The sequence below is a fragment of the Gigantopelta aegis genome, chromosome 14 (assembly GCF_016097555.1).
Source record: "Gigantopelta aegis isolate Gae_Host chromosome 14, Gae_host_genome, whole genome shotgun sequence".
NCBI lineage: Eukaryota > Metazoa > Mollusca > Gastropoda > Neomphalida > Peltospiridae > Gigantopelta > Gigantopelta aegis.
In genome coordinates this window covers 40,701,262-40,716,925 of record NC_054712.1, presented here as the reverse complement: position 1 = coordinate 40,716,925, position 15,664 = coordinate 40,701,262, and the positions used below count along the sequence as shown (strand labels likewise).

The following is a 15,664-nucleotide window of genomic DNA, read 5'->3' as shown; positions in this document are numbered from 1 at the left end:
ATATAGGTCTCGTAGTCTAGAGTAGGTCTTAGAGTCTAATATAGGTCTCGTAGTCTAGAGTAGGTCTTAGAGTCTAATATAGGTCTCGTAGTCTAGAGTAGGTCTTAGAGTCTAATATAGGTCTCGGAGTCTAGAGTAGGTCTTAGAGTCTAATATAGGTCTGGTAGTCTAGAGTAGGTCTTAGAGTCTAATATAGGTCTGGTAGTCTAGAGTAGGTCTTAGAGTCTAATATAGGTCTGGTAGTCTAGAGTAGGTCTTAGAGTCTAATATAGGTCTGGTAGTCTAGAGTAGGTCTTAGAGTCTAATATAGGTCTCGCAGTCTAGAGTAGGTCTTAGAGTCTAATATAGGTCTCGCAGTCTAGAGTAGGTCTTAGAGTCTAATATAGGTCTGGCAGTCTAGAGTAGGTCTTAGAGTCTAATATAGGTCTCGCAGTCTAGTGTAGGTCTTAGAGTCTAATATAGGTCTGGTAGTCTAGAGTAGGTCTTAGAGTCTAATATAGGTCTCGTAGTCTAGAGTAGGTCTTAGAGTCTAATATAGGTCTGGTAGTCTAGAGTAGGTCTTAGAGTCTAATATAGGTCTGGTAGTCTAGAGTAGGTCTTAGAGTCTAATATAGGTCTGGTAGTCTAGAGTAGGTCTTAGAGTCTAATATAGGTCTGGTAGTCTAGAGTAGGTCTTAGAGTCTAATATAGGTCTCGCAGTCTAGAGTAGGTCTTAGAGTCTAATATAGGTCTGGTAGTCTAGAGTAGGTCTTAGAGTCTAATATAGGTCTGGTAGTCTAGAGTAGGTCTTAGAGTCTAATATAGGTCTGGTAGTCTAGAGTAGGTCTTAGAGTCTAATATAGGTCTCGTAGTCTAGAGTAGGTCTTAGAGTCTAATATAGGTCTCGTAGTCTAGAGTAGGTCTTAGAGTCTAATATAGGTCTCGTAGTCTAGAGTAGGTCTTAGAGTCTAATATAGGTCTGGTAGTCTAGAGTAGGTCTTAGAGTCTAATATAGGTCTCGTAGTCTAGAGTAGGTCTTAGAGTCTAATATAGGTCTCGTAGTCTAGAGTAGGTCTTAGAGTCTAATATAGGTCTCGTAGTCTAGAGTAGGTCTTAGAGTCTAATATAGGTCTGGTAGTCTAGAGTAGGTCTTAGAGTCTAATATAGGTCTGGTAGTCTAGAGTAGGTCTTAGAGTCTAATATAGGTCTGGTAGTCTAGAGTAGGTCTTAGAGTCTAATATAGGTCTCGTAGTCTAGAGTAGGTCTTAGAGTCTAATATAGGTCTCGCAGTCTAGAGTAGGTCTTAGAGTCTAATATAGGTCTGGTAGTCTAGAGTAGGTCTTAGAGTCTAATATAGGTCTGGTAGTCTAGAGTAGGTCTTAGAGTCTAATATAGGTCTGGTAGTCTAGAGTAGGTCTTAGAGTCTAATATAGGTCTGGTAGTCTAGAGTAGGTCTTAGAGTCTAATATAGGTCTGGTAGTCTAGTGTAGGTCTTAGAGTCTAATATAGGTCTGGTAGTCTAGAGTAGGTCTTAGAGTCTAATATAGGTCTGGTAGTCTAGTGTAGGTCTTAGAGTCTAATATAGGTCTGGTAGTCTAGAGTAGGTCTTAGAGTCTAATATAGGTCTGGTAGTCTAGAGTAGGTCTTAGAGTCTAATATAGGTCTGGTAGTCTAGAGTAGGTCTTAGAGTCTAATATAGGTCTGGTAGTCTAGAGTAGGTCTTAGAGTCTAATATAGGTCTCGCAGTCTAGAGTAGGTCTTAGAGTCTAATATAGGTCTGGTAGTCTAGAGTAGGTCTTAGAGTCTAATATAGGTCTGGTAGTCTAGAGTAGGTCTTAGAGTCTAATATAGGTCTGGTAGTCTAGAGTAGGTCTTAGAGTCTAATATAGGTCTGGTAGTCTAGTGTAGGTCTTAGAGTCTAATATAGGTCTGGTAGTCTAGAGTAGGTCTTAGAGTCTAATATAGGTCTGGTAGTCTAGAGTAGGTCTTAGAGTCTAATATAGGTCTGGTAGTCTAGAGTAGGTCTTAGAGTCTAATATAGGTCTCGTAGTCTAGAGTAGGACTTAGAGTCTAATATAGGTCTGGTAGTCTCATATAGGTCTTAGAGTCTAGAGTAGGTCTCAGAGTCTAATATAGGTGTCGTAGTCTAGAGTAGGTCTCAGAGTCTAATATAGGTATCAGAGTCTAGTGTAGGTCTCAGAGTCTAGTATAGATCTCAGAGTCTAGTATAGGTCTCACAGTCTAGTGTAGATCTCAGAGTCTAGTATAGATCTCAGAGTCTAATATAGGTTTCACAGTCTAGTGTAGATCTCAGAGTCTAGAGTAGGTATCAGAGTCTAATATACGTCTCATAGTCTAGTATATGTCTCAGAGTCTAATATAGGTCTCAGAGTCTAGAGTAGGTCTCAGAGTCTAGAGTAGGTCTCAGAGTCTAGTACAGGTATCAGAGTCTAGAGTAGGTAACATAGTCTAATATAGGTCGCGTAGTCTAATATAGGTATCAGAGTCTAGAGTAGGTCTCAGAGTCTAATATAGGTCTCAGAATCTAGAGTTGGTCTCAGAGTCTAATATAGGTCTCAGAGTCTAACATACATGTAGGTATCAGAGTCTAATATAGGTCTCAGAGTCTAGTGTAGGTCTCATAGTCTAATATAGGTCTCAGAGTCTAGTATAGGTCTCAGAGTCAAGCATAAGACTAAAAGTCTAGTATAGGTCTCAGAGTCTAGTATAGGTCTCGGAGTCTAGTATAGGTCTCAGAGTCAAGCATAAGACTAAAAGTCTAGTATAGGTCTCAGAGTCTAGTATAGGTCTCGGAGTCTAGTATAGGTCTCAGAGTCAAGCATAAGACTAAAAGTCTAGTATAGGTCTTAGAGTCTAATATAGGTCTCGGAGTCTAGTATAGGTCTCATAGTCTAATATAGGTCTCAGAGTCTAGTATAGGTCTCAGAGTCAAGCATAAGACTAAAAGTATAGTATAGGTCTCAGAGTCTAATATAGGTCTCGGAGTCTAGTATAGGTCTCAGAGTCAAGCATAAGACTAAAAGTCTAGTTTAGGTCTCAGAGTCTAATATAGGTCTTGGAGTCTAGTATAGGTCTCAAACTCTATTATAAGTCTCAGAGTTTTGTATAGGTCTCAGAGTGTAATATAGGTCTGAGAGTGTAATATAGGTCTCAGAGTGTAATATAGGTCTGAGAGTGTAATATAGGTCTAAGAGTGTAATATAGGTCTCAGAGTGTAATATAGGTCTGAGAGTGTAATATAGGTATCAGAGTGTAATATAGGTCTCAGAGTGTAATATAGGTCTGAGAGTGTAATATAGGTCTCAGAGTGTAATATAGGTCTGAGAGTGTAATATAGGTCTGAGAGTGTAATATAGGTCTCAGAGTGTAATATAGGTCTGAGAGTGTAATATAGGTCTCAGAATGTAATATAGGTCTCAGAGTGTAATATAGGTCTGAGAGTGTAATATAGGTCTCAGAGTGTAATATAGGTCTCAGAGTGTAATATAGGTCTGAGAGTGTAATATAGGTCTCAGAATCTATTATAGGTCTCAGAGTCTATTATAGGTCTCAAACTCAATTATAGGTTTGAACAGTTTTTGAGAATCTTGCGAAAAATAATGGTATTTATTTTGTCCTGCTTGTTTAATATTTTGACACAGGGTAAGGCAAGACACAAATGACGCCAGTCACACAATGTGTCCCTTTGGGCAGCAACGACGCTAAGTTGGTGAAAACTGATCATATATAGATACTCATTGTTCTTTAGAATAATGACGCTAAGTTTGTGAAAACTGATCATATCTAGATACTCGTTGTTTATTTAGAACTTTAGTATAACGACGCTAAGTGTGTGAAAACTGATCATATCTAGATACACATTGTTCTTTAGAATAATGACTCCAAGTTTGTGATAACTGATCACATCTAGATACTCGTTGTGTATGTAGAACTTTGTAATAATGACGCTAAGTGTGTGAAAACTGATCATATCTAGATAGTTATTGTTGTTTAGGATAATGAGATCAACAAAATGCATGGTTCGTTTCGCCCAGCTGTCGACATACTCGAGCCAGTACTCAAAGATCAGATTCTGTAGAAGAAGATTAAATTATCCGAAAAACTCTTCCGCATCAGCCGAGTTAACTCATCGAGACGGCTATTTCGGGTAAGCCGCTGTCCTACTCCGTTAAAGCCACTCATCCCGTTCGATCCCAACATATCCAGTAACCCAAGACTTTTCTTTAAAAAGCACAAAAGCAAAGTTGGTTACAATTTGAAATGTTTTACATGACATTGGAACCAGTGACTCACGACTAGTACACCAAATACATTGTCATAAACGAACGCTTACTGTTTTTCGAAACATGTGGTGGCAGCGTTTTTCCTACCCTTGTAATAAAATATTAACGCTTACCACTTGTAAAAATAGTTTTTAATTGGGAATAGGTTATGTTACATTATTCAGTTGTTACCATCATCGTCGTCATCATCAACAACATCATCATCATCATCATCATCACTACAACAATCACTGACAGCAGTAGTCTTGTTGTTGATGGTGGAGACGACGACAACAAACCGACAAGAATCACTATGTTGTGCGCACCACATACATTATCTAGGGAGTTAAATCCATGTTACATGGTAAACATTATATAGGGAGTTAAATCCATGTTACGAGGTAAACATTATATAGGGAGTTAAATCCATGTTACAAGGTAAACATTATTGAGGGAGGTAACTCCATGTTACGAGGTAAATATTATCTAAGGAGTTAAATCCATGTTACGAGGTAAACATTATCTAGGGAGTTAAATCCATATTACGAGGTAAACATTATCTAGGGAGTTAAATCCATGTTACGAGGTAAACATTATCTAGGGAGGTAAGTCCATGTTACGAGGTAAACATTATCGAGGGAGGTAAATACATGTTACGAGGTAAACATTATCTAGGGAGATAAATCCATGTTACGAGGTAAACATTATCGAGGGAGGTAAATCCATGTTACGAGGTAAACATTATCGAGGGAGTTAAATCCATGTTATGAGGTAAACGTTATCGAGGGAGGTAAATCCATCTCAGGTTAGGTAAGGTCATAGTGTTTAACGTACAGATCCAGAACAAGCTGCTGTAGCGCACGCCTGTCGTAGGCGCAAGTTCTTGCGCGAGCAAGCCCTTGCGCCCATGACAGGAAAGGGTCGGGGAGGAGAAAGCGTGATTCTCACTTAAGACTTAGCACTGAAGGAGCACTGAAGACCAGTTGTGTGTTGTGGCCGAGGTAAACAAGGCGAAGCAGGCGAAGATTAATTTATAACAATTTCTCGACAGGAAAATTAAAGCCAGCAAGTTGAAATAAATTTGTTGCGTTATGTCTGAAACATTTTTTTAACGGTTTGGCAAAAGATTAAAAAAATTTAAGCCTAAATGGTAGCGCAGCGTCTCCAGTACTGGCTTGTTGTTTGTGCCATCTCTGACGTCCGCCTGCCTGTAGAGGCCGTCGTGATCTCCCGTACTGGCTTGTTGTTTGTGCCATCTCTGACGTCCGCCTGCTTGTAGAGGCCGTCGTGATCTCCCGTACTGGCTTGTTGTTGGTGCCTCCTCTGACGTACGCCTGCTTGTAGAGGTTGTCGTGATCTCCCGTACTGGCTTGTTGCTGGTGCCATTTCTGACGTCCGCCTGCTTGTAGAGGCCGTCGACGCGTCGTGATCTCCCGTACTGACTTGTTGTTGGTACCATCTCCGACGTCCGCCTGCATGTAAAGGCCGTCGTGTTGGACCTTCACCATTGTTGTTGGTACCATCCCTGACGTTCGCCTGCATGTAAAGGCCGTCGTGTTGGACTGTCATCATTGTTGTTGGTGCCATGTCTGACGTACGCCTGTTTGTAGAGACTGTCATCATTGTTCCTCGCCCACTAAGGTTCCAATCGATTCACGTGGAAGCTCCCCGCACGCTGTCCAACTGTTTCGTAGATAGCCCCCTGGACGGATTCGTTGGAAGCTGCTCTATAGTTGGACTATAGACGACCAGGGACCTGGGCTCGTTCAGGTTGATCCTGTGCTGAACAGCTGTTCCCGTCTTGTATGGTGCTGCTGGTCGGATTTCAGCTCTGGTGCTGGCAGTCTCCGGTTTGGTTCCCTCTGCTACCATAGCAATGGCCATTAAAAGGGCCGGTTGTCGAGGTGTGTTGAGCCGTGGGTTGAGGAGAGCGCGGGCTGGCTGGTGCGTCAACCTTAATGTGTTGAGGTGAAGCCGATCTGCGTGATGGCGACGGGGTCCGCGGTTGTGAAGTAGCCACAAGTTTTGACACCCCCCCCCCCCCCCCCCCCCCCCCTCCCCCGCGCCCCCGTGCCTCTCCTGCCGCTCTCTTCCAAAGTGACGTAAGACCGGTCTCCGGTTGTTTGGCACACAGAAATCCGGTAACTCCTCGAAGGGGCGGGACGTAGCCCAGTGGTACAGCGCTCGCTCAATGCACGGTCGGTCTAGGATCAATCCCCGCCAGTGGGGCCATTGGGCTATTTCTCGCTCCAGCCAGTGCACCACGACTGGTATATCAAAGGCCGTGTATGTACTATCCTGTCTATGGGATGGTGCATATAAAAGATCCCTTGCTGCTAATCTAAAAAGAGTAGCCCATGAAGTGGCGACAGTGGGTTTCCTTCCACAATATCTGTGTGGTCCTTAACCATATGTCCGACGCCATATAACCGTAAATAAAATGTGTTGAGTGCGTCGTTAAATAAAACATTTCCTCGCTAACTCCCCGAAACATTGGGGGTCAACAGCGCAGCTGCACACTTCTGTCTTCCTAGCTGATAGAGACATCTTCCGCCGTCGATTGTTCGGGAATCGAAATCCATGTTATGAGGTGAATATTATATAGGGAGATAAAGCCATATTGCGAAGGAAACATTATTCAGGAAGATAAATCCATGTTACGAACGGAATTTTATCGAGGGAAGTAAATCCCTGTTGCGAGGTAAACATTATCGAGGGAGGTCAATCCATGATATGAGATAAAGATCGAGGGAGGTAAATCCATTATACGAGGTAAACATTATCGAGGGATGTAAATCCATGTCACGAGGTAAACATTATCGAGGGAGGTCAATCCATGTTACGAGGTAAACATTATCGAGGGATGTAAATGCATGCTACGAGGTAAACATTATCGAGGGATGTAAATCCATGTTACGAGGTAAACATTATCGAGGGATGTAAATCCATGTTACGAGGTAAACATTATCGAGGGATGTAAATCCATGTTACGAAGTAAACATTATCGAGGGAGGTAAGTCCATGTTACGAGGTAAACATTATCGGGGGAAGTCAATCCATGTTACAAGGTAAACATTATCGAGGGAGGTCAATCCATGTTATGAGGTAAACATTATGGAGGGATGTAAATCCATGTTATGTGGTAAACATTATCGAGGGAGGTCAATCCATGTTATGAGGTAAACATTATGGAGGGATGTAAATCCATGTTACGAGGTAAACATTATGGAGGGAGGTAAATCCATGATATGAGATAAACATCGAGGGAGGTAAATCCATATTATGTGGTAAACATTATCGAGGGAGGTAAATCCATGTTACGAGGTAAACATCGAGGGAGGTAACTCCATGTTATGAGGTAAACATTATCGAGGAAGGTAAATCCATGTTATGAGGTAAACATTATCGAGGAAGGTAAATCCATGTTATGAGGTAAACATTATCGAGGAAGGTCAATCCACGTTATGAGGTAAACATTATCGAGGCTTGTAAATCCATGTTATGAGGTAAATTGATAAATATTTTAGAAACCCTGTCCGGCGTACTATCTTAAACCAACATTAGTGAGGGCCGCCAAACACATCAACAAACCTGCGTATACCTGTATCGCGCGGTGTAAATGAGCACCGCGATCTGGTGAAGGATCCGTCTCGGGCCAACTTCTCCCGAACACTCGAGACGAATCCCATCAAAGAAACAAACAGTTTGGTTATCACGTTTTATTTTCTCTAAAAACACACACCTCTACACATCATCACCTGTTCCGTCAAAGTAAGATGCTACGAATTGCCGCGAGGTGTTGCGTTACTGCGCGAGACGTTCTTTTTCACAGCAAGTCTCTCACCTTTGTTTCATCTCTCGTCCTTTATGCCGATTTATTGCAGGCGATAATCGATTGTCAAATGGTGTAATGGTCGTATCGATTTCGAAATCCAAGACACGTGTTAACCGTGTTGTTTTACCTGGCTTGATGAAACAACCAGCGAAATCCACAGTGCTCTCTAAATAACTTCCACAACTCTTGCAAGAAAAGCAAAAAAGAGGAGACATTTGTTGTTTGATCTCTTTATTATGTTCTTCGCTTTATTGTTTTGTTTTCGTTGCCTTTGTTTAAAGCGTTTTGTTCTCCTGTTTGATTCGTTTGTGGTATCTTTATATGCTTTTTGTTGTTGTTTTGTGGGGTGGTTTTTGTTTTTGTTTTTTTGGGGGGGGGGGGGTTGTTTGGGGTTTTTTAAAAATATTTTATATGCATCATCCCATAGACAGTATAGCACATACCACAGCCTTTGATATACCAGTCGTGGTACACTGGCTGCAGCTAAAAATGACCCACTGACAGGGATTGACCCCAAACCGACCGCGCATCACACGAGCGCTTTTACCACTGGGCTACGTCTCGCCAGCTCTGGCCGTTGCCTAATTTTATCATTATTACGTTACCTTATCCAGTGTGTATACGGAATGGGTAAATACGATATATTCGTTGTATGAGTTTCTTACCTAACGTAAGACACTCACAGAAGAAAATAGCATTGCTGTTGTATTGATTTCAGTGTAAGGATGGAAAAGGAGTTGACGTTGTGTACAACTGAATAAGACGGCGTGATGGCTCTACCGCGCTCCAAGCTGTAGCCAAAGAAATAAAGCCTAACGTCTGTTGTTTCTTGGCAGAATATTACCCAAGGGAACTGCTGCCCGCGACAAACGTACTGCATCCCATCTTGAAATTAACGCTTAAAATATTGTCGTAGTTGTCATTCCTGTTCTTTATGGTCGTTCCAGACAGTGCACCATGACTGGTATATCAAATGCCGTGGTATGTACTACCCTGTCTGTGGGATTGTGCTGCTAATCGAAAAGAGTAGCCCATGAAGTAGCGACAGCGGGTTTCCTCTCTCAACATCTGTGAGGTCCTTAACCATATGTCTGACGCCATATAACCGTAAATAAAATGTGCTGAGTGCGTCGTTAAATAAAACATTTCTTTCTTTGTTCCTTATGGAGTACCACAGAGATTGGGCAGACGTCAGACATGGTTGTAAAACTGATCGTAATATGTACGTGTTTTTGTTTCTTATGGACTACCAGAGACATGGTTGTAAAACTGATCGTAACATGTACGTGTTTTTGTTTCTTATGGACTACCACAGAGACGTGGTTGTAAAACTGATCGCAATATGTACGTGTTTTTGTTTCTTATGGACTACCAGAGACATGGTTGTAAAACTGATCGTAACATGTAAGTGTTTTTGTTTCTTGTGGACTACCACAAAGACATGGTTGTAAAACTAATCGTAATATGTACGTGTTTTTGTTTCTTATGGACTACCACAAAGACATGGTTGTAAAACTTATCGTAATATGTACCTGTTTGTTTTGTTTCTTATGGACTACCACAAAGACATGGTTGTAAAACTGATCGTAATATGTACCTGTTTTTTGTTTCTTATGGACTACCACAAAGACATGCTTGTAAAAATTATCGTAATATGTACGTGTTTTTGTTTTTGTTTTTTTCAGCACCAATCGGTTTCAAAATTCAACTAGATTTCAGAGACAAATTTGAACTTGAGAAGTCCGATGACTGCAAATACGACTATCTAGAGATACGTGACGGGCCGTTTGCATACTCGCCTCTGATTGGTCGCTTTTGTGGGGATAATTATCCCCCACTGGTTGAATCAAAAACCCGATTCTTGTGGATGAGATTTAAAACAGACGATCTCCTTCAATACGGCGGATTTAGAGCCATATACGAATATATTAAATCGGGTAAGACTTTACCGCACGTTACTGGAGAATTATAGTGTTCAATTTGACTTTTATAATGACACTAAAATATATTTTTTATCTGTAGCGAAAACTAAATAACTGATTGGCATTGTATTGTGTGATTTAGTTTAATGGTTTCTTCTTCTTCTGTTTTTCATTATTACGTTTCTTAAAGTTACATTAATTGCTGGTTTTTTATTTGTTTTCATTTGTAATTCGTATTTTATTTTATTATGTTTTGAGAGCTCCGCGTACTGAACATTTTTCATTCTTTCTCATTATAGCTCAAAACGACGGGACCTCTTTTAACAAAGGTAAGCATTTGACACCTGTGTGAAACATACTATGTTATCTCCAAGGATATTTCTGATATCTCAAAGGTCATATCAAAAGTTATGTCTGTAATGGTTTATTCAGAAACTTCAATACATTTAGTAAATTATCCTATAACATTGTTTTTACAGGTTTGTGGACTTTTTTCGAAAAAGTTTAATGTAGGTCGTGTGGTTTCTTTCGCATATTTTTAATTGTGTTATATCTACTAGTTGAACACTGCTAATTTCTGGAATCATAGTTTTGCGTCGAAGGACATATTCACGTTCTATAGAATGTTATAATTCCTTACAGTCGACAATAAATATTCTACAAGTGAATATATAATTACATATAATGTACCTAAATACAGTCATATGTATGATGAAACTAGCAAAACTGTGACCCCGTGTCGATATATTGCGACTAGTAAGTGACAAGTGAATATATTCTAATAAAGTGATGTACTTAACCCCAGTGATAAGTATCATGCAAACAGCAAATAACAAAATACTGCTACTACAACACAAGTGAACATATTATGAATACTGATGTGCATATTGTAAATAGTCAAATATTACATGTGACGCTCATACATACTATAAGTGAATACATTGTAACTAACAAAATACAATGTTCATAAATCCATCAGTATGTAGTATGTAAATAGCCAAATATCACATATGACCCTCCTGTGTACTAAATGTGAACATATGATAATTAATAATATACCTAACCCCTACATGTTGTGACCAATGATAACTATTGTCATATAGCATGTACATAACCAACTGTCATGCCCTCCTCCCCCCCCCCCCCCTCCGAAGTACTAAAAGTAAATATGATTAATTATGGAACTACACCCATTGATATGTATAATATCTCTAGATAAATATAACATGTGACTTCCCACTGTACGACAAGTGAATCAATTGTGATTAATGATGGACCTATACACAATGATATTATATGATTACGAATAACAAACTAGTACCTGAAGACAAATAGGAAAATACCACATGTGATCATGACACACTGACAAGTGGATATGCTCTAATACTGTGACCAATAATGTACATGTTCCTAAAGCAAAACCTAGATATGACATAAACAGCCACGTGATCTCCCACTGTAATAATGTGAACATGCATTCTAAACTGCGTTCACGAACGGCTGAGAACCCATTCTCGTGACAACACTGTGCGAGGTAGTGTTGGATCTGAGAACGGGGAGACGTTAAAGAACGGCTGAGAACCAATTCTCGTGACAGCACTGTGCGAGGTAGTGTGGGATCTGAGAACGGGGAGACGTTCAAGAACTTGGAATTTGGAATATGCTAACAAGAGAATAGGCAATGCATTTAGAAATAAATGTTCTACCATATTTCGAATTCCAAGAACCACCAACTCTTTCTTTTTTCATACACTAAGACTATAGCATCTAAACGTTTCAATTATAGACGCGTTTTGCAAAATACTGACTTGAGCAGTCACATTATTTCATCCACTGTCTGTGGGTGTAAACGCACACGGTTCTGCTATTAACCAACTGGACATTTCATAACAGGTGATCTTTGAATCATTGAAAATCGCAATCATATTCCAACATGGACCCAAATATCTCGAACAGCGAAACGCCAGTTGTGAATATAGCTTTAAAGTAATTATGGATGCTGTCAAAGTCTATGCCAAACAGTGGGCCGAGCGTGAACTGATCGAATTCCTTTCGACATAGGTCAAGTCAATAAGCGATATGTTCATTGAGTGAATGCACAAACTTCAAAATAATGGTATTAATCTTGTGGATTATCAAGAATTCCAAACGTTTACTTGAAATTATTCACTTTTAATCGAGATCAAAGTTCATTAATATTAAAACATTTGATTGTTCAACATTATACACAATCTCCCACGACAAACTTAAGGACAAATTTGATTCCTCATTCAATGGGGCATTTGTTGCACAGAATGGTGAATCAAGATATAAATACATAACTATGTTCCACGGATCTGAACAATTCGTAAAGACCTAGAATGAATCCAGACTGAAATATGCTGAGACAGACATATGTGATATGTTGGACTTTCTTATTGACAACATATTTGTCAGATCTGGGGATACAACATATAGACAGGAAATAGGAACTACCATGTGCTGCACTACTCGCCGATTTTTAAATTTTTTTTTATGCATATGCATCAGAATTTATTACTAACTTTGTTAAATAAAATTAAAAATCTGGACAAACAATATTGCTTAACTTTCCATTGTATTAAAGATCTTATATCATTCAATAATAGCAGGATTATAGATTACCTTCCATTGAATTACCCACAAGCGTTAGAAATAAAATAAACATCTGTTTTCTACCTCTACCTATACATAGACATTCAAAACAACACCGGTCTCTAAATTAAACTGTTATAACAAAAGAGATCACTTCAATTTTACAATAGTCAATTCCCCCGTATTTCGGAACAAAATACCTTCTGATCCAGCTTTTGGTAACTACATATCAAAACTTCTAAGATACCTTGGGACTTGCTCATTGTACGCACATTTCACGCAGTGCCATATCATGTTGGCACAGGTGTTCCATCAGGGTTATGATGTCCAGGGACAGCTGAGGGCATACACAACTTTTTATGGTGACATTTCGAGGCTATATCTACTAAATACGATGCATCATTGACCAAAATGATTGCAGATGGTAGTAGTAATTGCTATTCCATATTGTGAACTTGTGCGTACCCTTTTATCTCTTTGGTAAAACTCTTGCACATTTATTGTTTCATCCTTTTAGAAGTGACGGACGTCATAGCTGTGGTGGTAGTACTCAGGCACTGATGAGACAGGATATGCTCACCTTTTGTTAACACCTATCATCACTGTTTTAACAGTGATTCATGAGTGTATGTTATCACAACTGTACTTATTCCAATGAGCTCTGTCCTGTGCTATTTTTGATTTAGTAAACTAGTCTCGGAGCGACAGTTCTCCTTGCTGCGGTGCAAGAAGGATGAAAACTTCAGCAAAGGATCTCCTCTGGAGTGCCTGTCTTATAGATGAGGCACTAGACAGAGATCCATGGAATCAGCCACTATTTTGCCGTCTGCACATTTGACTCAGCATTGTGTAACGACACGGCCCTGACCATGTATTACGGTTTTGTCGGTCAATTTGTGACTGTCGTCTGACTGAGGGGCGGGATGTCGCTCAGCAGTAAAGCGCTCGCATGATGTGCGATCGGTCCCTGATCGATTCCCGACGGTGGGCACATTGGGTTATTTCTCGTTCCAGCTAGTGCACCCTCACTGGTACATTAATTAGTGTTATCATGTCTATGGGAAAGTGCAGATAAAATAGCTCTTGATACTAATGGAAACATTCCCCTTTTCTATTCGGCGGACCGTTCAAAAATGCGCCCATTTTCCTTCATTCTAATTGCGCACCTTTTTTCCATTTGGCATTAATCCTACGGGACATTCCAAATTCCATAGCACAAAATCCAACCCCCACCCCGCCTGTTACCGACCCCGGTCGGGCTGCTGGTGCTCTCTTGCATCTGCCAGTGCAGGCTGTCCCCTCTCCCACCTACCCCAACCCTTTCATGTCCTGAACGGAGGAGACGGCCGATGCCGGCATCTGTACCCATGACAGGCGTGCGCTTCAACAGCTTGCTCTGAATGTGCACGTAAAACCCTTTGACCTGACCTAATGGAAACGTAGCGGGTTTCCTCTCTAAGACTATATGTCAAAATTACCAAGTGTTTGACATCAAATAGCTGATGATTAATAAATCAATGAGCTCTTGTTTCGTCTAACTAAAAATTAAACTGACGAAAGTGATTGCTTACCACAACTAATTCCAAGTTACATATCAGTAACAGAAAAAATAAAATACCATCCCGTGGTATTGTTGATGGAGTAACAATGAATTAACTAAATAGTTTATATTTATATAATAGTGTATATTTCTTGGTTCGGTATTTTCGAATGTGTATAGATGACAGTATTAACTGCTGATACTGTATATATCCCACAAATTGGCTAATCATATTTCAACGTGAATTTATTTAAGGAAAAGTCATGACTGCTTCCATGATCTACTATTGGGTGTTCCTCCTTAGTATATTCGTAACAGGATGTATCATCCCTCGTGCACCGCCTGTAGGACGACTGCCACTCCCAAGACGAGCTTAGAAAACCCAACTTAGCACAGAATAGAGCTAAATAGAATATATGCGGGTGTTATAGCATTCCCTTATGAACTACTGTACACTGTGATCATATCAGGTGTTCGCGAAAGGGGAGGATATCCTGCCTCACTGGTGGCACCTGTCATGAGCACAACCTAGAGCCATTAAGACCAGGTTTTTTTGTAATCTTATAGAAAAACGCATAATGCACCAAAAAATAAAACAAATTGAAGTAAAGTTTAATGATAATGTGTGAATGATATGTATGTGGAGACACTTAACTAACTAGACATATTGATATATAAAGCAAACACATTACTCTATTGTTGTTCTAAAGTATTTGCAATTGTATTTAACAAAACGATGCTATTAGCAAAACCCAGTCTGCTTTCTAACCACAGACCAACTTTACATTATGGTGTTATCAAATGTTATCAATAAAGTTTACATCATACAAACGTGTTAATTGGTGTTAATAAAGCTTACATTATACAAACTTGTTAGTCGGTGCTAATGAAGTTTACACTATACAAAGTTGTTAATTGGTGTTAATAAAGTTTACATTATACAAACGTATCAATAAGTATTAATAAAGTTTACATTATACAAACTTATCAATAAGTGTTAATGACATTTACATTATACAAACTTATCATTAAATGTTGATGACGTTTACATTATACAAACTTAATAAGTGTTAATAAAGTTTACATTATATAAACTTATCAATAAGTGTTAATGAAGTTTACACTATACAAATTTATCAATAAGTGTTGATGGCGTTTACATTATACAAACTTATCAATAAGTGTTTGATGAAGTTTACATTATACAATTGGTCCATTTGGGTTAATAACGTTTACATTATACAAAGTTTTCAGTCCGTGTTAATAAAGTTTACATTATACAAACTGGACAATCTTTGTTAATACAGCGCCGCCTGTGTGCCGGATCGAGATGAGGGTAAACGCACAGAATCCGGATGGTGTTATTACGTCACAGGAATTTCCGTTTGGCGACGTCGATGACCCCAACTACCCAACCCACCAACCGGTGGACTGCACGTGGGAGATCCACACCGAACCCGGATATGGCGTAAGTAGATTTTTCAATCTAATT

The 15,664-nt window shown here is 39.6% G+C and overlaps 1 protein-coding gene across 1 annotated transcript in view; it reads left to right on the top strand.

Annotated features, from left to right (window-relative positions):
• Positions 1 to 15,664, top strand: part of LOC121388067 (neuropilin and tolloid-like protein 2) — a 110,840-nt gene that overhangs the window by 80,016 nt on the left and 15,160 nt on the right. The window contains exons 4-6 of the mRNA XM_041519273.1: positions 9,783 to 10,034; positions 10,319 to 10,348; positions 15,480 to 15,640. Of these exons, the coding sequence (XP_041375207.1) occupies positions 9,783 to 10,034; positions 10,319 to 10,348; positions 15,480 to 15,640 (443 nt within the window). The remainder of the gene's footprint in view (positions 1 to 9,782; positions 10,035 to 10,318; positions 10,349 to 15,479; positions 15,641 to 15,664) is intronic.